Here is a 24,195-nt window from a genome sequence, read left to right on the forward strand (position 1 = left end):
TTGCGGCTCGACAGCTTGTGGAAACTTTTTTCTGGGTTCTTTGGCTTGTTGGCTGTGCATGTTGTCACACAGCGGCTTTTGGGCATTGTTCGGTTTTTTGTTATAAGCCAGAAATGACAATTCTCTCAATACAAAGTCAATGGAGACGGTTGGATTGCTTTCCCCCCGGTGGGCGTGGTTTTTAGGTTCTGACGTGCTGCGCTCTGTCTCTATAGCTTACCCCTGAAACGTCAGCAGTTCCTGTAATAAAAAAAAATTTCTGAAGCTTGTACGAATCCTGGCGAAGTGCATTCGGCACAGAAATACTCTGTAACACGTCCAACTGCTTTTTTGACACTTTGCCTACGTTTAGCATGAGAAAACAGCCAGGTTTCCCACAGGTCCTTAAAATCCTTCAAAGTTTGAAATTCAAGGCCCTGGGAAGTTTTTGAAAATATACATGTATAGATACAAGTCATTAAAAGTGCTTGAATCTTAGTTTTCTGAAAAAAAAAATCATATTATTCCCTGTGTAGTGAAGGATAATATCATAAGATTTCTAGACTATTAGCTTTAAATGCTTATATCTTCTGTATGTGAATGTTGATTCATACCAAAATGCTTTTTTGCATAGTTGTGTTTGACAAATGCAAACGTCTCGGGCTACGTATGTGACTGTTGGTCCCTGAGAACGGAATGAGGTGCTGGGTCTCCTTTGCCATACGTAATGCGTCCCTGTAATGCCGTCTTTGGCAATATTTCAGATAGCGATATACTTCCTGGCTCCCGCGTCACTCTGTCTTTGTCGTTAAGCCTCACCATTGGTTGAATTTGATATACACATTCAGACACACTTACCCTTGGAGGCGTCCCCAAAATGTCACCACAGTGACGCAGCGCGAGTTCCCTCAAAAGAGAACTGTAACAATATATCTTTAAAGGTAACACAATGTTATCTTGCTCTCACTTAAAATGTGTCCCCATATTTAGTCCTTGAATTTGTGGGTATTGAACCTGGAAAATCATTGAAAGGTCCTTGAATTTGAAGTTAACTAGGGTGTGGGAACCCTAAACAACTTTTAATAAGTCAGAATGCATGAAATACCATTGAAACCCCCCTTTAAGCCAATGCAGCTCTCTCTTCAATGTCAATTTTAAAGGTTAAAAGTTTGGTTCTCTCTCTCTGTAGATGACAGAACTGGCTCGTTCACAGATTACAGGAGCATTGAGTGTTCCTGGGCCTTCCACAACTCTCTATGACCAACAAAGACAGCACAACCATAGCTCAAAACAGCTCCAGCCACACCACCACACAGACAGGTTACCATCTCACCTGACTCATTTGTCCTCCGTCTTGCTTATTGATGGCTGCTTATTTTCATCTTAAGAACCAGATACTTTAATAAATAACCAGAGAAAAAAATTGTAGTAGTGCTTATATCTGGCACTCACACTGTTTTGGATTCTTTCCAGCAGCTGGAATAGTGAACCGTCTCCAGAGAGAGAAAAGTCAGAGGGCGAGACCCCACCAGACAGCCTCTCAGAGTCCATCCCTTCTAGGAGACCCACCATCAGGTACCACCAACCCATCATAGACTGAATTTTATACAATATGGTATACGTTGAAGAAAGTTGTCAATTTTCACCTTTCACTCTTTTTCAGTGGTGGGGGTAGCAGCAGCACCCAGCTGAGTCCATCACATTCTGATCAGAAGGAGAAGTTACAGAAAGACCGGAGCAGCAGTTCGGTGGAGGATCTAGCTCACACAGGTGTTGATGAATCACTGCACTCAGACAGCAGACACAGCGTGCTTGAGGAAAAAGGTATCTTTGAGACGAGAAACTTGAATGGGCTGTCCGGATGTAATAGTCAATTTTAAGATATTTGAGAGTTTTTGTTTTGGCCACTAAATGTGTGCCTGTTCTCTCCTATCAGCAGACAGTGCCTCAATCGCCACAGAGTACTCTGCAAAGTTTGAAGACTTCATGACTGAGGATGAGAGAGAGGAAAAGTCATTCCGCTCTCTTCTGCCCTCTGAGGCCCATCGTCGTGAATCCTTGGACAGGAAGCACAGTCCTCACCCTGAGTCTGATGATGACCACAACCAAGACAAAACCAGCCCCAGAGACAGTTCAAAGGTGAGAGATCCTGTCAGCTCGCCTCCTCTGTGTAACTAGTAGAGAAGCATTGGGTATCAACTTCATTTCATATCCAAGTGGGACAACTTTTGGATAATTTAAAAAAGTTGGCTCATTTACCTTGAAATAAAATATTAACTGGTGCTATAGCTGAAGTCTGTTGTGTTCCTGATTCTGTCCAGTTTTAGTGTAAACAGGCATTAGTTTGTTTCCTTTTGGTTGTTGGAGTTTTGTTTGCTGCTGATGGATATATGACTCAGCTCTTATGTTTTCCCAAACACGATGTACAGCAGGATGGCAGCATGCCTTTCTCCAGCGGTCAGGACAGCTTTTCCAAGTTCACCATGGACCTGGTGCGGCAGCACATGAAGGAGGAGGAAGTTCGTGCTCAGCACCAGAGTTCACTGCTTCGTCTGCGTCAAAAAGCCCTAAGGGAAAAGACCAACGCTGAGCTGGCATGGCTGGAACATCAGAAAAGGCAGGACCTTAATGTTTTATCACATTCTTACCCCGGATTTCCACCGACTGCGGAGCGGCTGCAGATCGGCTGCGCTGCGTTACGACTCCGCCGTCCGTCAATACCCACCGGATCCGTATTTGTTGCAGAGCGGCTGCTTGCTGAAGTGACGAGGACCCGTGAGTTCTCGCAAATTCACATGAAGATCGCGCGATATCTAGTTCTGTCTCCGCCCATTATGACGTTGAATTATGACGTTATTACAAACCAGCCCAGATCCCAACACGAGATCTCCCGAATTCAGGTATGCTCACGCGATAAAGTCATGGCTTCGCCCTGCGGAGCTGTCCGGCATCCGTCAAAAATAGAAGCTCTGCGTATTTGTACCGTAGGGCTGCGGATGGCCGGAGCTGTGACGGATTCGGAACGCATTCAGTGGAAATACACACATTGACTTGAATAGAAACCGATTGACTTCGCCGCCGTTCTGCAACAGAACCGCAGCCGTTCGGCAGTCGGTGGAAATTGAGGGTTACTGTCACATTAGTACCCAACATAATTACATCATATAACTGAATGAGCTGTAGCAGTTCAGCTGTAGTTCCTTGAACTCAGTTGGTCAAGCATTTTGTTAGCAAAGTTTGATTGCCAAGGAACATATATATATGAAGAGTTTGGTTCCAAAACGCAATAAATCCATTTTGACAAATTTCGGTAAAAACGTGTTTTCTATACCAAGAAAGTGACAAGATGAAAACCAGTATTTTCTGTTACAAACTTTCACATAGCATCTTTAGGTTATAAAAACATAAAAAATTCAAATCCATAACTTGATTTTCAAAGATTTATTATAAAAACTAATTCTTTTTTCCACAAAATGCAATAAATCCATGACAGTTTTTTATTTCAAAATGCTATAAATCTATTAAATCAATGTATAAATGTGCATTCATCTTTACCATTTTATATTTATTTAGTTGACTAGTGGTATACAATGATTAAAAAATAAACATTAATGGCATTAACCAAAACACTTACTTTGTTATATTAAGAACACAATGTTTTAGCATGAGAAGCTTGATGCTGTCTGGAGAGCAAGCAACCGAGTGCCTCTAGCGGAAATTATTAGCTGTTGATGGCTTACGTTTCTTTCCCGTCACAGAAAACCATCACAGGTTTGGCAATGCTATTAAAGTATTATTTTGTTTTGTTTGTTGATCACGAAGTACAAAGTAGATGAGGAAAACTAGGACTCCGTGTACTCAGCGCGCCGCCATGTTTGTTTACATTGCGTGAATGGTCCGCTGTAATATCAGAAATGGATTTATTGCATTCTGTAAAAAAGGAGCTGTGGCGTTTGTCGCATTTTGGGAAAAAAGGGAGAAAAGATGACAGAATAACACGGCGGATATTGGATTTTGCGTAACATTAATTATTTACTTTTAAACACTGACCTGATATAATACTGATTTTGGCAGTAACTCATTTTTTTCAAAAATGGCGTTTATTGCGTTTTGGAACCAAACTCTTCATATATAAATATATAGATTAAATACCCTGTAAGTTGCTTTAAATCAAAGCGTCTGCCAAATGTAAATGTCATATACAAGCTAAATATATTATTATGCTTATTGAGCATTATTCTGAAGCGCATAGCATTTAATGAATGAAATTAATTTTCTTGTGTAGGCAGGAAAGGCTGAAAATATTAACTAATGATATCATAGCTTTACATTAAATGATGTGATTATTGTATGTCTCTTTCTCTCTGTCCTTCCCATTGAATATTTTCTTTCATTTAGACATGTCACATTACAGTAGTTAAGTACATCGCAAATGCAGTTTTGTTTTGCAGCATTTTGGCAAGATCTTCCAGTGTTGAAACAAACACGTAAACTCTAAGACAAATATGAGTGTGATGACGTGCCTTATTTATTACTTTACTGTCTGTCTTCTCTTCCAGGCGTCTCAGAGATAAAGGAGAAGACGATAAGATGCCACCTCTCCGTAAGAAACAGAGAGGCCTAATAATGAAACTACAGCAGGAACAGGTGATTGTTTCTCAGGCTGAAGCATTTGCACGATATATGTGGAATTATGGGATTATTTTAGAAAGAAAATGCACCAAGTCAGGGGTTTTCAAACTGGGCTCTTTCCGAGATAAACGACCAAACATAAATCGTAAAAACCTACTATATAGCCAATTATGCTGTCTTTTGTAATCAAAATTATATACATATTTTTATGAATAAATAGATACAGCATGGAAAATAAGTATTTGACACTTCAGCATTTTTATCAGTAAGGGGATTTCTAAGTGGGCTATTGACACAAAATTTCCACCAGATGTAGCCATCAAGCCAAATACTGAATTTATACAAAGAAATCAAAACATTTAAGTATACAAGTTGAGTCATAATAAATAATGTGAAATAAAGTGAGGCTTGATGGCTACATCTGGTGGAAATGTATATGTGTATATTAATCACATGTGTAAGACATAAACAATTGTTAAAACTGTCTGTGATTATGTTTGTCTCACAGGCAGAGATCAAGCGGCTACAGGAGGCCAATAAAGCAGCAAGGAGAGAGAGACAGCTGCTCCTCAAACAGCAGGAGGAGATTGAAAGAATGAGACACTCGACCCTCAGGCTGAAAGAGCGACTGAAGACCGCTGGAGACCCAAACCTGGTCAGTCCTGTAAAGAAGCTTGTTTTTGAGAAATATTAACATTGTACTTAAAGCTTTTTTAAAAAGTGAACTGATCTTTTAACTTATATTTGCAGGAATCACCTGTGTCAGGTGGCGCACAAGATTCGGCTCCGCCCAGCGTCGTAGTGACAGACGCAGAGACACGTAGTCCCTCCCCCTTGTCTGTGTCAGGCAGTGAAACCAGCAGCATCATGGAGAAACTAAAAAAGATGCGCTTTCACATGGATGAGAAGTAAATAAGCACTCATGCACATTTTTTCTTATTCGTCTCTTGTCCTCGCTAACGTTTCAGTTTTTAAAAGCCAAAATCAGAACATTGATTATATTAACCATACTTAAGATGTGCAAACCTTTTCTAAGTCCATACAACCGAGGGTTACTGACAGTTTGACCTGCTAATCCTACTAATATCATTTATTAATGTCCTTAAACCCTAAGGTTTGTCATTTTAACAGCTGTTTAAATGGTACATTTCCATATGAAGAATCATTGTTCGGAACACAAGCGTGCTCTGTGCAGGAAAATGCCCCTCTCCCTCAACCAGTTTAATAATGAATTTCACATCTAAAATAGACATCTTGTGCCACCAGTAAACAGGAAGTGCCAACCAAATGTATTAGTCGGTAATGACCCTATAACTATCTTGAAATGGTCCCTTAGTTGTTTAAATGTGCTTTATAACCTCTACATGATCTCTAAATTATTTGCTTGTTGTATGTGATCTCATTCGTCTATGTTCAGCCACTCGGGCAGATTTGACAACATGTTTTGTTTACCATCATAGCTCGGCAATTGGTGAGAGTGGTGCTATTGTTCAGAAAGTTGTTTTTTATAGCACTGACACACATTTTTGTGTGAATAAAATTGGTTCACCGAGGGATGGATTTCACGCTTGTCTGATTCAACTAATCACATGCCGAGTTGCGATCGTAGCACCGTTCGCACGCTTCTGCTCACTTTTTTCTCTAAAAACACTAACAGCTTGATGATCCCCTTTCATCTGCAATTATTCAGTGGTCTGTCCAATAAACTCTTTATCCGGAGTTTCATCCAAAGTGACTTGTAATCCGATTTTGGAAACCCAAAGATAATGGTTTACATTGTTTTTTGAAATTATTTTTGTGCCAAACTTTTTCATTCAGCTTATTTAATTCAATTAATGGATTTACCCACAAAAAATGAATCACAAAAGTATTATCTATCACTAATGGATGTCAGATGTAGCAATGTTTAGACATTTTCATGTAGAAATGACCAGATCAGATAATAAAAAACATATGTGACCCTGGACCACAAAACCAGTCATAAGTGGCAGGGGTTTATTTATAGCAATAGGCAAAAATTCATTGTATGGCTCAAAATTATGCCAAAAATCATTAGGATATTAAGTAAAGGACATGTTCCATGAAGATAATTTGTACATTTCCAACCATAAATATATCAAAAATGTATTTAGCATTAGTAATATGTGTTGCTAAGGACATTATTTGGACAACTTTAAACGTGATTTTCTCAATATTTACTTTTTTTTGCACACTTAGATTCCAGATATTCGAAAAGTTAAATCTAAGCCAGATATTGTCTTATCCTGGCAAGCTATACATCAAAGAGCTTATTTATTAATTTATTCAATAAAAATTGACTCTTATGGTTCTGGTTTTGTGGTCCAGGGACAAATATAATAAATAAAAATATATATATATTGCAAAGATATTTATTTTTATGACAGTTCAAAATTAGTTTATTATAATAAAAATGCCACAAAAAAAAAACTAAAATTGACTTTGTTTCCTATTATGCAAATGTGTATTTTTTATATATTTTTTTTAAATATTGACCTGCACCCGATGGTTTTCACAAGACTTTTTACAGTCTCGACCAGATACAGTAAATGTTTCCAGACTATGTGCAGATGAAAGGAAAAGCTTGCCTTTTAATAACAGACCCTTAAGCTTTCTCATAAACTTTTCTGTCTTTGATCATTTCTGAGATGTTGTTTTTTATGTACGATGCTCAATGTTGACTTGTTAAGTTGCAGCATGTGGTTAACTGCTAACAGTCACTGATTGGTTGTTTGCATAGTTAGGAAAACACATTTACTCACTCACTCTCTCTCTCTTTCTTTCTCTCCATATTTGTATGTTTCGTTTGTGTCTTTCTCACACGTTGAACTTTCTCGACCTACTTGTGTCTCCAAATCTGTCCATTTCTGGGTTCACCCTTGTTGATATTTCCCATTTCTGACGATCTGTCGAATCTTCTCTTTCTTCCTGTGTTTTTAGACACTGCTCCCCTGTCCATTATTTCTTCTCTGTCTTTACGGCTCCTCACTGGGCCTATCTGTCTGTCTGTCTTCCAAAACTCCACCCCAAATTCCAGCTCTTTATCTACAGCCAATTGGTCAGGTACAGTTACCCACAATCCCCCTCTTCTACTCCTAACCCTTTCACGGCACCTATTTCCCATGGAGCATGCTTTTGTTCATCCACTGCTACAGCTGGTGGGTGGGTTGGGAATGTTTGGTGGGGTTACATTTTGGAAAAGTGGAATGCGATGAGCAATGAATGAAAACAAACCAGCTACACTATGTTGAAATGAGATGATTCTTTGGCTAAAGCTACTTTGCATTAATGTTAATAATTCTTTTATTAGTTTATTATGCATGAAATGTTTGACTAAATTAGTCATGGTTTTGGAGCTTACCCTTGTAAAAATGGTCACGATTACTATAAATCTAAAAGCCAAAGATCACACTCATTTGAATTATGGTGGATTTAATGAGGGTTTTTTTTGGACGGGGTATTTTGTCTTTTGTCTCTATGTGGTGTGATCCTTTCAAATCTGGTCTCACCTGGTGGTCAGTTTTGATTAAATGTATCGTCTTACAAAACAACCTTCAGGTCGTATTTCACCTCAAATTCCGAAGATAAAAATATCAAGGCTGTATTTCATTTGTCTTTTTGCAAAATCAATTTTTTCCTTTGGATTTTGGAGTGAAACAATTCATCCATGCACCACACACATAGAAGAGTCCCTGTTTAATCCGTTCTAGGACTTGGTGTTGTGGTGAGTGGAGACGGAGAGGAATATCTCACGTTAGACAGGCCGGGCAGACTGATGTATCGTACGTCCCTGAATAATGCTAGTTTAGGACTTCTTCATCTGCCCAATGGCCACAGTAAATCTTAACTCCAGCCCCTGATTAAATAAGTGTAGCCCGTGATGAGCTAATGAGTATATATGACTGAAGCAACATAATAGAATTTATGGTTCGATGAAGATGGCTGTTGTATTCACAAGGCAAGACAATTGCTTTTAGATAAAGCCATCTGTTTTTCTCTAACATGTTTTTAATGATCTTAAACCTCAATAAAAACCCAGGCGAGTTTGATCAACCATACCAAAGCCAGGATGCATGAAGGCCATTTATTTTTCGTATAAAAAACTGGCTTCAGTGAAGGACAAGTTTGCAAAAAGTAGTACTATAAAATTCATTGTAACATTTAAAATGTTAACTAGTTAGTTTTCAGCTTAAAGGGACACTCCAATTTTTTGAAGGTATGCTCGTTTTCCAGTTTCCCTAGAGTTAAATATTTGACTTTTTTGCCGTTTTGGCCGTTCGGTCGATCTCCGGGTCTGGCGCTGCCACTTTTGGCATGGCTTGGCGTGGTCCATTGAATCTGATTAGACCATTTGGCATTGCGCTAAAAAATAACCAAGGTGTTATATATTTTTCCTATTGGAGGCTTGACTCTTCTGTAGTTGCATCGTGTGCTGGGACCGACGGAAAATTAAAAGTTGCGATTTTCTAGGCAGATATGCTAGAAACTATACTCTCATTTTGGCGTAATAATCAAGGACTTTGCCGTAAGATGGCTGCAGGAGGCGAAATGATATTACGCAGCAGACGGAAATAGTCCCCTGCTATTGAAAGATACTAGAAAATAGCAACTTTTGGTTTTCTGTTGGTCTTGGTACGCGATGTGGCTACAGAGGAGTCAAGTTTTGAATTGGAAAAATATCGAAACTCTTTGGTTATTTTTGAGCGCGATGCTAGTGGTCCGATCGGATTCAGTGGGTTGTGCTGAGCTGTGCTGAAGGTGGTGGCGCCAGACCCGGAGATCGTCTGAATGAATTCCAAAACTGTAGAGGTCAGATGTTTTGCTCTAGGGGAGCTGGAAAATGAGCATATTTTCAAAAAAGTGGAGTGTCGAACAATAAATATTCTGTCATGATTTACTCACCTTGAAGTTGCTCTAAACCTGTATGAATTTCTTTGTTTTGCTGAATACAATTCAAGATATTTTGAAAAATGTTTGTAACCAAGCAGATCTGGGGCACCATTGATTTCCCAAGTAAATGATTTTTTATCTTTGGGCGAACTATCCCTTTAATGCTCTTCATTAGCATATCAAATAATATTGCATTGTATCTATATCACAATCCACTTTTGATTTATAAAAAAGAGCAGCTTTCAAATTCAGGAAAAAAAATTATTGACCGTAAAAGAGATTTTAAAACAAGCTCTCCAATTATAGAGACAAAAGCATAACATTGTTTGTCAAACCCTGGGTTGGCTTGAGTGTTAATCACCCGTTAGCTGGTTTAAATGCATGAGGTTTACCCTGAATAAAGACACAAGAGGGCCTTTCCGGTTTTCCCCCATTAAAATGATTGTGTGTTTCCATGCTTATTTTGTAAAAGCATGATTTGGATTGTGTGAGTATATATGAGTGCTATTGTGAGTGTGATACGGGTTCACCTTCTTGGAAGTGAGACTAACTGGGTGGATAAGAAAGGTTGCTTTGCCTGCTTTTTGTGGTGGTGCATCTCTAAAGTGTCACTTTGCTTTAAACAAAGTCTTGTTCTCCCTTTCTCTACCCGCTCTCTCTCCCTTATTCTGCGTGCTGTCTCTCTCGCTTCCTCTCTCTCCTGCAGGTTTCTAACAAAGAGAGAGCAACAGTTGATGCAAAGGCGCAAACATGCGGAGGAACTCTTGGAGTGGCGGCAACGTTTGGATGCAGAGGAGGCAGAAGTGCGACGTATGGAGAAACAGGCACTGGCGGCATGGGAAAAACAGCAGCAGCCGCGCATAAAAACACCGTTGCAGCAGCAGCAGCTGCGCAGCCGGGAAAGCGAGCGTAGTAAGACCAGTAGTAGACAGGAGTCTTCCAGAGGACAAGGTGAAGAATAACATTAAATAAGATTGTGTGAATGAGAAGTGATACTAAGATGTAGTAGATTATGTATTGAACCAGTACATCTAACTGTGCATGCATGCATCTGTATGTAAGGTCCCACAGAAGCAGCCAGTGAAGACGACTCTCCTGCATTGTCCATATCCAGCGTGCACACAGATCTGTCTGTTCCCGAGCAGCTGGCCAGCCCTTCTTCAGACGGACCTGCCTCTGAGCTTCCCTCTCCACATCCGACCACCAGCCCTGCCCCAGATACCCTCTACTCTTCTGAGTCTCACACTACAAATGGCAAACAGGTGAGAACTAAGATAGCCTGAAGACCCTGGACATCATGCATTATTAGGGAATAAATGTTTATTTAGAGCAAATATATGGTTCCTACTTGATCAACTGAGTCACGATGGTCAGCTGATTGTCGGTCATTGGCTTATATGGAGAGTAGGAACTTGTATGCATCTTACAAGAACTCCAAAGTTGTGTTTGTATCCGTCATTGTGTTTTTTGAGTTTGATGATTTATAGCTCTGATTGGTGAATGTGATATGCATGTCCTGACCTTGGATCACTCTTACTGTGTGTGTATTTGTGTGTTGGCAGTCTCCTCCAGGGAAAGTCAGCCTCAGCTCTGTTCAACATCAAGAGAGAAGTCAGGCTGGCACTGTCGCTGGCACCAGCGGAAGCAGCAGTAGGATGCAGGTGTACTCTGGCTTTAAGACCAGCGACCCCCACACCGGTGACCCCCATTCAGCCACTCCATCCGGTAAGCTCCTTACTTTGGTAGTAGGCTGCTTCCAAAAAGTTTTTTTAAATGTATCTAGATTTGCTAGATAACTTGTAGAATAGGGCTGTATTTAGCAACATTTGGCAAAGTAATTTAATTTAAAATTTTAGAATTTCCACTTTTTAAAAGGATGGATTTTAAGTTTACTAAATGTTTTCAGTAATTCTGTTTTTATTCATGCAAAAAGGCAAGGTTTATTTATTTGGCAGATTCAGTCCCTTTTATCTTTTGGTGAGGTGTATGCATGAGGAAGAATAACACTGTGCCAGCAAAATATAATGCTCTGAGTTAAGCCACTTCTCGGGCTCAAAGCGCTTAGTCATGTTAGAAAAGCACTGATATGTCTATCTTCCCTTAAACTGATTCATGTATGAAAGATGATGTTGTGCTCCTCCTGTGGTTAAAAAACTGCCTATCTATAATGTTTAAGGAGGTGTGTACACCAATGTGCTTTTGCCTGCGGCCAGCGTATTATTTTTTTTAAATTGTTTTCAAAGGAAGCAACGCACTTTTCAAAAAAGCCAGAAGCCTGCAGGTTTTGTCCACGGCACGGCGTTTTTATTTCTGCGTTCAGTGCTAAGCAAGCCTGATCCAACCAGACTCTCGTACATTCATTTCATTTGTACAGAGAGTCTGGCCACGCTCCATTGCAAAGCGTTACTTTCGTTAAGGAGGGTCCTCTGTTGAAGTTTAAAACTATTGGATCTGCCCAGAGTCACTCAGGATCTGTCATAGCCAATTGCTAACGTGTGGTTGTGATGTATATCATGCACCGAAACCAGCCAGAAACAACAAGTCCGAATGATCAGACCAACAAAACTTAGCAAACATTGTTCTTGCTCCGGCTTTAACTTCTGTATATTTGGCAGTTTTGCAACAATGGGCCGAATAGCTTTTCTCACGTCTTTCTCCGCTGCCATTACTGAACTACAATTCACGACCTCAACGTCATCGTTCTTAGACACCCCCATCGTTTCGCTGATTAGACCTGCAGATTAGCAGGAGAAAACGAAACTCTACGCAGCAGTCCCAGACGTAGTACTGAAGCTAAATGAAAATTAAATGGAAGCACGTAGGAGGGCGGAGCCAGGTTAGTGCTGAGCACCCAGAATTTAAAATGTTTTAAATGGGTGTAAAGGGCTCGTTATAGTCGTGCGTAGGTCCTACGGCGTAGCTGCGACAGCGTAGGTTCCGCGTCGGTTTTCATTTATACTTTTGCGTCGTCCTCTGCGTCGACGTGCAAACACGCGCAAACCGCTGGTAGGCAGTATCCACGCGTGTAACCACAGTAGCAGCGCGGCCGTCAGAGAAGAAGCTTGGCAAGTTAACCCACAAACGAAGAAGAAACAGCAACTTGTTGTGTATGATTTGAGAAGACCAGCAATGATGGAAGTAAATAAACAGCGACTTTCGTTGCAGTTTAAGTGAAATCACTCCTCAACTTGGCTACTTGTGTTCTCACCGTCGCAAACGGAAATACATATAACGCAGGTTTTTTTACCTAACGGGAGGGGTTCTAGTTGGCCAATCATAGTGCTTGCGGTCTGCGTAGAACTGACGTGCTGTTAAAAATTTTGTGAGGTGCACATCAGGCTACACACAGGCTACGTATAGCCTACGGCGTAGAACTTACGCATGACTATAAATCAACCTTAACACTTAGCTGGTTACTTTTGAAGTATGAGAAGTATGATAGGAACCAAAGCACTTACCTGATGAAACGCTGGCAAAAGTGCCCACAGTTGGTGTGCGCTGGTGTACACGCCCCATTTTTAAACTTGTTGTATTGCCTTTAGTCATATGGAGACTATAAAACTCTAATGCGGCCCAAGAATTTGGATACTTAATATTTCTCAAGCAAAATTGTGTTAAATTTTTTGTATTTATTTGTATTGTCTTAGAGACGGCATCAGACCAGAGTGATGTTGAGAGCCGCATTCGCGCCCTCAAGGACGAGCTCCGTAAGAGGAAATCTGTGGTGTACCAGCTGAAAAAGGAGCAGAAGAAGAGAAATAAAGAACGACTGAAGGCTCAGGAGGCTAGTCTGCTTAAACAACTGGAGGTTAGCAACCTGCACTCTCTGAATTTGTTTTGTATGAAAGTTTATGCAGCCTTTCATAGATTATTTATTAAGTTAAGCCATTCTTTTAATAACTGATTATAATGGAAAGGTTTCAGCATGCTCTTGTGTTAATGTCTGAGTCTATTTGTTTCCCAGTCATACAATGACTTCATTGAGAAGACCAAGGCTGAGTTGAGTAAAGAGCCTGACAGCACTCCAACTACTAAACCCCAAATTAAAACTCCCACGTCAGCCACTGAAAAGCCTCGAATAAAACCTCCTCCGCTTCAGAGGTTAGTCTTGAGATTTACCTCTGTTTAATTATTTGTACATTTTCACTCACTTCACTAATGTTTGATGCACTTGTTTAATCTAACAGACCTGAGACTAGCAAAAACTGGAAGATTGTCACAGAATCTGAGAAATTGGAAAAGGCACCCACAGAGACATCGGTTGAGAAAGGTATAATAACTTTTCTACTGAAAGCGATGAAGATCAAATATATAAATAATGCATTATATAACATCTGCTTTTGCTTACAGATGACATTGCCACATCAGAACACGAGGACATTACCTCAGATGAAGATCCTCCTACGGTTACCCCAACCCCAGTTACAGGAAGCCCAGAACATATGGATGGTTTGAGGAGCTTGCATAGTCCACAGTTTTTTAGCCACCATTTAGAGGATGCCCCATCTCTGAAGGAGCTTTCAGTTAGAATGGGAGCCGGTGACCTCGTCTCAGGAGATGAGAGTATGGTCGCTAGCCAGAGGTCAGATATAATGGAGGAACTGGAGTATGTAAAGTCTGAGGTCTCTGAGAACGACCATTCTGACCAGCACTCCGATCCTCTGCTCAAACTGGATCTTGGGCTTCAAATGCCATCTCTTAAGGATACAGAGTTTAAATTTGAGGAGGAAAGGTTTTCTGGGAAGGATGAGGTGGTTGATGAAAAGCCAGCACTTCGAGGTTCTGTAGATGCTGGAGAGAGTTCCTCTCCTGTGGAGAAACCAAAAGATCTAGATGACCTGTTAGCTGAGAAGAGTCCGTCAGTCGTGGATCGCTCTTGCACCCCTGACTTCATGTTGTCAAGACGGGAGGAATTCTCATCGAAGATCAAAGAAACACCATCACCTTCTGGTGATGGCTACAATGATGACTTTGAGTCTTCAGTTGAATCATCTTTCAAGGAGGATAACCGTGAATCGAAACCTATATCACCTTCTGCCCCAGAGCCAAAGGAGGTGTCTTGCAAGTCACCCACGTACAGTAGCGAAGAAGAAATTGAAGAAGAACTAAGTATCAAATCAGGAAGTACTAATGGAAGCTTCCACTCAGAAAGCCATGCAGACCTCCATGGTCTTGGTAAGGTCTCCAAACAGGATATCTCCAGCTCTTCAAAAGGTCCAACTTCTCCACAGCCCCAAATGCCAACCTTGCCAACAGTGGATGAATTGCCAAGCTTCTGCATTGGAGACAGGGTTCTGGTGAGTAACGTTCAGCCAGGAACTTTAAGGTTCAAGGGACTAACAAACTTTGCCAATGGATTCTGGGCTGGGGTTGAACTGGACATCCCTGGGGGAAGTAACAATGGAACTTACGATGGGGTGGTGTACTTTGAATGTAGGGAAAACCATGGTATATTCGCCCCACCGGACAAGATCTCTCTACTTCCAGAGAAGTTTGAGGCAAGTGCAGATACAGAAGACGAGAATTCTTTATTCGATGACCAATCAAATAAGAAACCCAAACCCTCAGAGAAACAGTTGGAGCATCCTGGGGATGAACACAGCAAACCTTTTGAACACAACATCAGACAGCTTTCCTCTGAACAAAGCACCTTTGGTAAATCTCAGCATAACTTGGATTTTAATGATATTGACTGCGATATCATTAACGACCGTGACACAGGTCCACACACAGTGCCTAATGCTAGAAGCACGGACATCGTTCTCGAATTTGAGGATGCATTGGATGATGTTGTTCCTTTGATGAATCATTTGGATGCAGGTTCATCTAAAAACGAGAAGCAGGAAGAGCAACAAACAGCAGTCATTTTCGATCTGTTGGATGAGGCTGAGAAATCCAGAGACATCACTATCGAGGAAGCAAGCGTAGATACTAGAGATGATTTAAACAAAAGGGCTTTAACTACCCTTGCTGATAAACTGGTGGAAAACTTTTTAAGCGATGCCGTGAAGCAATTCCAAAAGATCAAAAAAGACAAAGAGGAGAAGTTGTCAGCTGCTAATCAGCAGAAAAGTGACTTCATCAATGTAGATGATGGACTTAGAAGCAATAACTTCAAGTATCAGGATAGGTATGCATCCAATACGAGGACGGACAGCTTTCGCACTTTCTTTGATGAAGACCAGGAGGAACTTTCATCTCCAGAGCATTGCAACCGACCTGTAAGTAGTTTATCTAAATTAAGTTACAAAACTTATTGTCTCTATGTCTTGAAACCAAGTAATTTATTGAAAACAAGTCAATGATTACCCAGAAATCTGATAGCATTGCCTAATGTGTAATGCCTGTTGACATTTCGAGCACTATTGACACACATCCAAGGACTGATGTTACCAGGAACATTCTTTTTAGCATGTGGTTTGTTGCAAAGTTCAATCAGCGATACCAAATGTCCTGTCGGCAGGGTCTATAGGTGAAGATGTTAAATCTAAGCATATCTCCTTATGTAAATGTGATAAAAGCTGTAAATAGGTGAGACTGATGAGTCTTCTGACATGTCTCTTCAACAGGAAAGCCCATTCCTGGGTACAGGTGGACAGGAAGAACTCGCTAAACGCCTGGCAGAGCTGGAGCTGAGCCGTGAGCTCTTCGATAACTTCGGTGAAGATCAGGACTGGTTCGATGAAGACTTCGGTCTCAGTTCACGAAAACAACAGCAGAAAGAAAAACGCCAACAGCAGGAAGATGGGATTTCTACTTCCTCGGGATTGGGCACAGGGGAGCAAGCCAAAACACCACCCAGGCCTGAGCTTCCCTTGCAGATGAAACAACCAGAGGAGCCTATTATTATTGTTCCTCACACCGTGCAGGAGGTGGAGAAACTGGTCAGCACTGCTACCTTGGAGATCTGGACAAGCTGCAAATTGGGCAACGGTAGACCAAGTCTGGCTGGTGTACCTAAACCTCAACCATCCAGTAATTTCCTAGGAGAGGATGGCAAAGCCAATGACCAGGAAGCTCAGTGCAAACAAAGCTACAAAATGGCAAGTATTGAGCTGTCATTTAGGTTTGTTTATTATTTAACCTGTAGCAGGTTTGTGTAATGTTTTTATTATTATTAATTACAGGCCGTATTTGATTTATCATGGGAGGTCATTCAAGACATCTATGCAGAAGATCCAAATGTTGATCAGCCACAATGGAAGAAGCCACGTCGCCTTAATTCCAACTACTCCCATCGGGTAAAATGCCCCAATGACATCACGAAAGTCCAGGTATTCTAGATTTCTCATTAGACAGTCGTAGTTGATTACAGTCAGATGTTATGTATCATTTTGTTCTGTATTTTGCTTCTTTTAGGAGTTTGTTACCACTGAAGTATTAAAGTTGTGTGGTCTAAAAAAAGAGAAGAATCAAAAGACAGACTGGCAGAAGATGATCAAATTTGGCCGGAAAAAGCGAGACCGTGTTGACCACATATTAGTAAGTTTATATAACCTCACATTCAAGGACACCGTGATTTTGAAACAAATTTATATTAACAATAGCACTACATATTACATAAGCATATATATGATATGAATGGTGTAAGCATGCATGTAAATATTGATCATCTGACATGTTTTCTCAGATTCCAGTATATCTGAATAACCTGAGGCCGCGATTAAGCGAATTAGAAACTAAAGTATTTGATAAACATATGATACGTGCCGGGAGCATTCGGTTTATATCATGATCTCATTTTTGACAAGGGTGTTGTTTAGTTGCTTTTGCATTTGAGCTCCTCAAATGTTAAAATCTCCTTGTAGTCAATAATTTTATCAGTTTAAATGCATCTGTGTGCCTCATAATAGCATATATATAAGTTTTACCTGTCACAGTAATTTCTCCATGCTTTAAAACAGCTTGAATGTAACTTTACAACCTTGTGTCATTTAGTATACGCTGATCTATGAATATGCAAATTAGTCCCCGCCTCCAACCAAATCGCACATCTTAGACCATAGATATGAATATGCAAATCAGTCCCTGCCTCCACTCTTTCCCACCACCTCGGACCATAGATATATACGTAAATAGATTCTACATTCGGCAGTTTCGGACACATAACCTAAGTTCAATGCATACTTTGTGAACTGCGCGTTTGCAGCACTAATCTTTAAGCGCAGAAGTAGCTGTGATCATTTCAGCGCAGAGTCTATGCGGCATCCATATGCATGACTTAAACTACTGATCCACGCGTTCAACAGTGTTGATATAATTGGTTACATGTTTGTAACGTTGGAAACCAAGGCGATTTTTTTTCCCTCAACTTTAATGAATTAATACATACCTATCTTTTTTCAATGCGTGCACTTTTTATCTTTGTGCGGCGCTTCTTGAATGTGTTGGCATTTGGCCTAGCCCCATTCATTCCTATGGCTCCAAACTAAATTTTTTCATACTTACTCATGTAACTACTCATGTAACAAGCCTTAAATAGGGAAAACATGGTAGTGTTTGGTGGCTTCTAAATTCATCCCTGTTTGGATCCTAAGGAATGAATGTGGCTGGGCTAAATGCTAGCGCATTCACTACGCCCTTTACAAAGATTAAAAGTGTACGCGTGAAAAACGATAGGTATGTAGTCATTTGGTTACGTTGAAGTAAGAACATAGTAAAATATTAAAAAACGGTGGTATAAACATAAAAACTATTAAGCAAAAAGCAAAAAAATTTATTAATATTTAATCCCTCTTTAGGTCCAGGAGTTGCACGAGGAGGAATCTCAGTGGGTAAACTACGACGAGGATGAACTTTTTGTAAAGATGCAGCTAGCTGATGGGATTTTTGATGCTTTGCTCAAAGACACGGCTGACATTCTGACGCAAATCCAAGAGAAGAGATCCAAAAGAACTCTTTGATGATGCAGAGGTATCATTTGTCATAGGCCAGGCGTTGGCATTAGGACATTTAATGGGGAATGGACCAGACCTATCGTGGGCGTCTCGAAATCACTCAGAAGATGGTGGGGATATTCACATTTTTATCACGGATGTCTGATGAATCCAGCTTTTATTAGCGGTCCTGTGTTAACTGTAGAAGCTGCTCGGGTCCAAATTCCTCATACTGTGTCTGTTCATCGTTGCTGCTAAAACTTTTCAAGTCTTCTTCTCTCAAGGGTCAGGACAGACCTAAAGGCTTACAGACTTTTTATGAACTTGTTGTTGAATTAATTTAGCTTGTATCATAACAGAAATACTTACCTTATTAATTTATTGGAGAGTAACATTTGAATTTAAAAGTAATGTTGGAAAGTGTGTAAAGAAAAGAGATTATTTTACCATTTACTTAAAAGCACAATAAGTACAATTTTAATGTCTAAATGTCAATACAATGTAAAGAAATTTGATGCAAGTAATGATGAATGCAAAAACACTGTCTTTGTAATATTGTTGTTGTTGCTGTATTCAAGCAAACAATGTTGTATTTACAACAGATGCTACAGTTGAAACTTCAATTCCTAACTGCTGGATTCTAGCCTCACCATTTGCCTTCCCATTCATTTTAAGTGCCTCCATGGTTATTTGTTTGCTCGTACATGAGCGACATTTCCCAGCCTTTCTTTTGGCGTCCATTTCTTGTCTTAACTCATTTAACCAACGGATAAACCTCTAATGATGTAATATGTACATTTCTGCCTTACTTTGTGTGTATCCACCATAACATCCTTTTTTAAAGTAAAATATTGTTTTTAAGAAACAAACGTGAATGGTAATTTTACATTATGTCTGGCACGTGGACAGATTTGTTTACCTGTAGAAGAGGAAGTATTTTACTCATCGTGTACCTTTTTGGGGAAACTGGGGCTCACGTATCTCCCCTGGTATACTGTGATGTACATACTAGGTTGTAAATCAATCTCCATAAAGTTTCCGGTCTGAATTTTTGATGATCATAGTGTTTTTAATGAACTGTACTTCCTGAGCCAGTCTGTCTATCTGATGGTGACAGGGTAGATCTAGATAGTTTTGTGATGTTTCATTGGGTTGGTATTTTATGCAACAACTGTTATTAAAACTCAGCATTAAAACTTATTCAATAGCATGTCTGTGTCACCCGGTGGGCAGAGCTATTCGTAGCGGTTACCGAGATCTCTACCTCGTCTCTACTAATAATCAGTCTCTTTGGCTAAAACGTTACAACTTTACCAGTGTCCATGGGTAACTCTCTGCTTTGTGGGCGGTTAGGTTTTGTGTGGCACAAATGGTTTGATAATCAGTTTCTACTAGTCACAAAAATGTTTATTTATAATGATGTACTGTGAGAGACAGAGGTGCACTTTGTAAATTGTTTAACCCTTGTAAATAGTCATGGCTGACCTCCTGCGAGTAGACTCATGGAAGATCGCAGCGAAATTGGGCGTTTTCTTTTGCTTCTCTGTATATATTATAGATTTATTTGTTAACAAACTGATCCTTTTGGAAATTGTAAATAAAGATCTTATTTCTCAGTCATGCTGTGTTTTAATAGAAAAAAAATGTGTTTGTGTTATCAATCTGTTATTTTGTCGTGACGAAATGCTTGTGAAAAATGACTTTTACCATCCTAATGTGAACTTGGACAGACTCTCATCTGCATTGAACTGAAATTTGCTTTTAACTTAGTGAAACGTGCTCAATTTCAAACTCGGGAGGGACAAGAGGTGCATAAGCAGTATGTCAATATTTGAGCAAAGGGTGATAGAAATGGGGCACAGGTTGTCAACGCATAGCCTACGTAAATATAATCAACCATGCATTTTATGTGGCAATTTAAAGTGTCAAAATTATACATCTCTTAAAAATGGCACGTGTTGTGAAGGTTTCCTTTAAAAATTATGTTTATGATAGATTTAGATTGGGGAGGTTTAAATACATCTGACTTCTACCCACTCCTTTTCGAGCAGTAGATGGATTAATGTTGTGAAGGTATGATGTATCTAATGGGTTGTAGAGATTACTTCAACACTTCTATATTGTTTTTTGCCATGTGTCTTTATATACTGCTCTAAACAAATAAACTAACTAACTAATAATCAAATGTAACTTTGGTTTGAGATGTGGGGGGACACAATATGGGGGGAAATGTTTTCGATTTGAATCCCACTTTTTTATTTACATACGTTTAGGAACTATGGTGATAAAAAATGCAGGAAATAGTTAAGTTTATGTGCAGTAAAAAACATGACAAAGGATTTTGAAAATGGGGACAGGAATGGGATTTTGAAAAGTGGGGGAACATGCCCCCCCTGCCCCCCCGTGGAAATTGCGCACCTGCATTTTATCTGTGAAAAATTAAATACAAAAATATAAATAACACGAAACCAGCCAATTATTTCTGATGCTTATAACAGTATTTTAAAGACTACATAAAAATATAAATATCTATTTATAATATACGCTATATTTGAACTAAGAAATTAAGTTAGCTTGCATTGTAAAGCCTGATGTAGCCTACACACTAGGTATGGTGCAGATTCAGAATGTGCAAAGATTTGAAGAGAGAGAGAGAAGTTGAATGGGAGGGAGTTTAACATGTGACCACGCGCAGTAAACTTTCAATCACTTTGTAATAGTTCAGTTTGAGCTGAAATATAGGAAGATGGCGCATCGCGGTGGTGCCACGTCTTATCACGCAACAAAACGAAGATTAAATCCTTTGGAGTCCTTTACGTGTTGTGTTATTTCTTTTCTATGTGCTTTCCCTTTAATCGCAAACGGCGGCTTGTACACGGCGTCGGATCAGATCGTTATTTTATCACCTGATAATGTGGATTCCGTGTTGTTTTCATCCAGTTCGGCTATGGTGGTGGAGTTTTACGCGACGTGGTGCGGACACTGTGTCGCATTTTCACCCGTGTGGAAAAGCTTGGCCAGAGATATCAAAGGTTAGTCAGTTGTTTTGTTTTTGCATTGTATGGACGCTGTATGCTGCCACGCTGTGATGCATAACATATGGACTTCCGTTACACATATTACCATGGTAACCGTGGTATAATTGTGATGATAAACTGTGGTAAATTGTTTTAAGCCTGTTGTCATCAATCAAACTCGCAAAGAATTGTGGTTGATAGTAAAAAAGATAAGTATTGTAAATTTTAGGTAAGTTACGCGACTATCTCCGCTGTCGCGCCTGTCAGTTTGTTTCCCCTCGACGGCGACGCAACTTTGGATTTCCTCAGGCGACGTGTGGAGTAAAATATTCTTGAAATTGTAATAGACATTTTGTTTAATAGGGCTTGGGCGTCGTGACGTCATTACTTGTCGTGGCGGCCATGTTGGTTGCCTCCTTTACTGCTGCGCTCCATGCTGCGCCCTGTTTACAGACATACTTTCTCTCAATTGTGTGTCTTAATTTAATTAATTTGTCGTTATTTTTTCAACCATGGAAAACCGTTGCTGTATTAATAATAAAGTAACACATTAAAAGTAATTTACATTAAAAATGACAGATTACAGAAAACTTCATTACGTTTTATTCAATATCGGAAACCAAACATTAACCTCAACGCCTCAGTAATGTGTATACATGACATATAAATGACATTTATATATACGACAGTGAAGTATAACATCTGAATATTAATTTATATAGCTTAAGTCAACATTGAACATAAGGGAACTGTCCCGGTTTACTCGCCCAAAATACGGGAAAATTTCAACATTCATCTTTCTGTTGCTATCCCTCTGCTGACAGCAAAAACTGCTGCATTAACTAAGCTACTTGTGAAGCTAGGTCATACGTGACTTTGCTTACAGATTGGCGTGAAATCGTGCTCTCACAACAACCACGCTGTTATCTTAAAAGGCTCTTTATTAACTCTTTTTTCATATGGATCCTAACCGTTAATAGTTCCGATTTTGCCCACATACCGGTCCCTGCTTCCCTGTTTAACGTATCCCAGTAAATTCCACATCCTTTTCCGGATTTTAACATCTTTTTTCTTTCTTTTAATTCTCCCAACTCCGCCGCTTCTCCTCGTTCAACTTGCTGTATGTTTACATTCGCGAGGCCACCAACATGGCCGCGACGTCCCAGAATGCAACGCGGCGCCCAAGCCCTATTGCTAAACTACAAATTAACGAAATTTCAATTAATTTGAACGACGACGACAAAATAAAGTGATGACTTTCGTTCAAATGGCCAGTATTAAGTTATTCTTAAACCCATAGACATGGTCTTGGTGTCATTTTAAAGGATTTTTCATGCTCTTTATATATGTGAACAACTAATTTTAGCATTTTAGTCACATACCTATAAATTGGGATGCATTTTCTCCCGATACAGATTTTAACAAACATATTGGCCGATTTACCGATATTTGACACTTATTTAAACTTTTGTCAACAAAACAGAAAATAGATTATGTTTTAAATAACAATAGCAACTTTCAAAACACGCATTAAGTTGCTGCATATTTAAATTATTTTATTAAACATCCCTACTGAAAAATACCATCTAAAACCATGTTGAGCTGGTTTTAGCTGGTCTCCCAGCTTGGTTTATCTGATGTAGCAAGTTGGTCTATGTGTGTTTTAGTCATTCTTTTGTCAAGTTGAATGGCCGGTTGCATAAAACTTTAAGACTAGTCTTTAAAGTTAGTCATGAATTGTTTTTTTCAAGACTGATCATAACTTTTTTAAGTATGTTACATAGAAAGGTAGATTGGTCTAATTTAAATCCAAATAAGACGACTGATTAGCCCTAACTAATTGCTAGTTAGTCAGAATCATTCTTAAGACGCAGTCTTAATGACACGGCTATGTTTATGCAACCGGCCACTGGACTTAACTTAGTACTCCCAGCCTGGCAAAGCTTGTTAAGCTGGTGGGTCAGCTGTGGCCGGTTGCATAAACATAGCCGTGACATTAAGACTGCGTCTTAAGAATGATTCTGACTAACTAGCAATTAGTTAGGGCTAATCAGTCTTATTATTTGGATTTAAATTAGACCAATCTACATTTCTATGTAACATACTTAAAACAGTTATGATCAGTCTTGAAGAAAAAAATTCATGACTAACTTTTAAGACTAGTCTTTAAGTTTTATGCAACCGGCCACTGGTCTTCCAGTTTGACCAGCTTTGCCAGGCTGAAGGGACCATCTTAAATCAGCTACTACCAACTAAAACCAGCTTAAGCTTTTCTTTCAGTAGGGATGGATTAGATCCTTTTAACATTCAACAGGGAACAAGAGAGACACAACGCAAGATACAAATAAGTCAACCTATTAACCCAGAGAGGTTGTTTTTGCTATGCTATCAGATGTTCTTACAAACATTATTACCTCTTGACAATTACACAATTAGAGACTCTTTATTGCCACTATACAAGTACAGTGAAATTAGAGCGATCCTTATGGTGCAGTCACATCTAGAGTTAGTTATGTATTGAATATTTGTATTTAACACATTATTGCAAGTTGCACAGTTGAATCAAGTATTACACATTCACATCATATAGACCAGTAGTTCTCAAACTGGGGTCTGGGGCCCCCAGGGGGGCTGCGAGATGGTGCCAGGGGGGCCCCAGTTTTATGACATTTTATAAAATACATTCATTTATCATGAATTCTGTGTAATTAAACCTAAAAAAATAAGCCAACTAACCAACAGCACTACTTTGTATAACTTTATATGTTTTGTTTAATTAAAAT

General features: G+C 39.6%; 2 protein-coding genes across 11 annotated transcripts in view; both read left to right on the forward strand.

Moving 5' to 3' along the window:
• The window catches only part of cep350 (centrosomal protein 350), a 55,049-nt gene extending 35,034 nt beyond the window's left edge, over positions 1-20,015 (forward strand). For 2 of the 10 annotated variants that reach the window (XM_073868049.1, XM_073868051.1), the window contains exons 21-40: positions 1,174-1,299; positions 1,453-1,554; positions 1,643-1,803; positions 1,916-2,118; positions 2,409-2,596; positions 4,539-4,626; positions 5,120-5,266; positions 5,362-5,519; positions 7,570-7,692; positions 10,226-10,470; positions 10,582-10,781; positions 11,082-11,244; positions 13,167-13,327; positions 13,484-13,620; positions 13,707-13,789; positions 13,870-15,740; positions 16,089-16,562; positions 16,647-16,793; positions 16,879-17,001; positions 18,261-20,015. In XM_073868049.1, coding sequence (XP_073724150.1) covers positions 1,174-1,299; positions 1,453-1,554; positions 1,643-1,803; positions 1,916-2,118; positions 2,409-2,596; positions 4,539-4,626; positions 5,120-5,266; positions 5,362-5,519; positions 7,570-7,692; positions 10,226-10,470; positions 10,582-10,781; positions 11,082-11,244; positions 13,167-13,327; positions 13,484-13,620; positions 13,707-13,789; positions 13,870-15,740; positions 16,089-16,562; positions 16,647-16,793; positions 16,879-17,001; positions 18,261-18,422 — 5,062 coding nt within the window. In that variant the 3' untranslated portion in view covers positions 18,423-20,015. The remainder of the gene's footprint in view (positions 1-1,173; positions 1,300-1,452; positions 1,555-1,642; positions 1,804-1,915; positions 2,119-2,408; positions 2,597-4,538; positions 4,627-5,119; positions 5,267-5,361; positions 5,520-7,569; positions 7,693-10,225; positions 10,471-10,581; positions 10,782-11,081; positions 11,245-13,166; positions 13,328-13,483; positions 13,621-13,706; positions 13,790-13,869; positions 15,741-16,088; positions 16,563-16,646; positions 16,794-16,878; positions 17,002-18,260) is intronic. The other 8 variants (XM_073868054.1, XM_073868057.1, XM_073868053.1 and 5 more) reach the window with 6 other exon arrangements.
• Positions 20,016-21,092: 1,077 nt separating this feature from the next.
• The window catches only part of qsox1 (quiescin Q6 sulfhydryl oxidase 1), a 42,235-nt gene continuing 39,132 nt past the window's right edge, over positions 21,093-24,195 (forward strand). Inside the window, exon 1 of the mRNA XM_055167833.2 lies at positions 21,093-21,427. Coding sequence (XP_055023808.2) covers positions 21,142-21,427 — 286 coding nt within the window. The 5' untranslated portion in view covers positions 21,093-21,141. The remainder of the gene's footprint in view (positions 21,428-24,195) is intronic.

The sequence above is a fragment of the Misgurnus anguillicaudatus genome, chromosome 5 (assembly GCF_027580225.2).
Source record: "Misgurnus anguillicaudatus chromosome 5, ASM2758022v2, whole genome shotgun sequence".
NCBI classification, from domain to species: domain Eukaryota; kingdom Metazoa; phylum Chordata; class Actinopteri; order Cypriniformes; family Cobitidae; genus Misgurnus; species Misgurnus anguillicaudatus.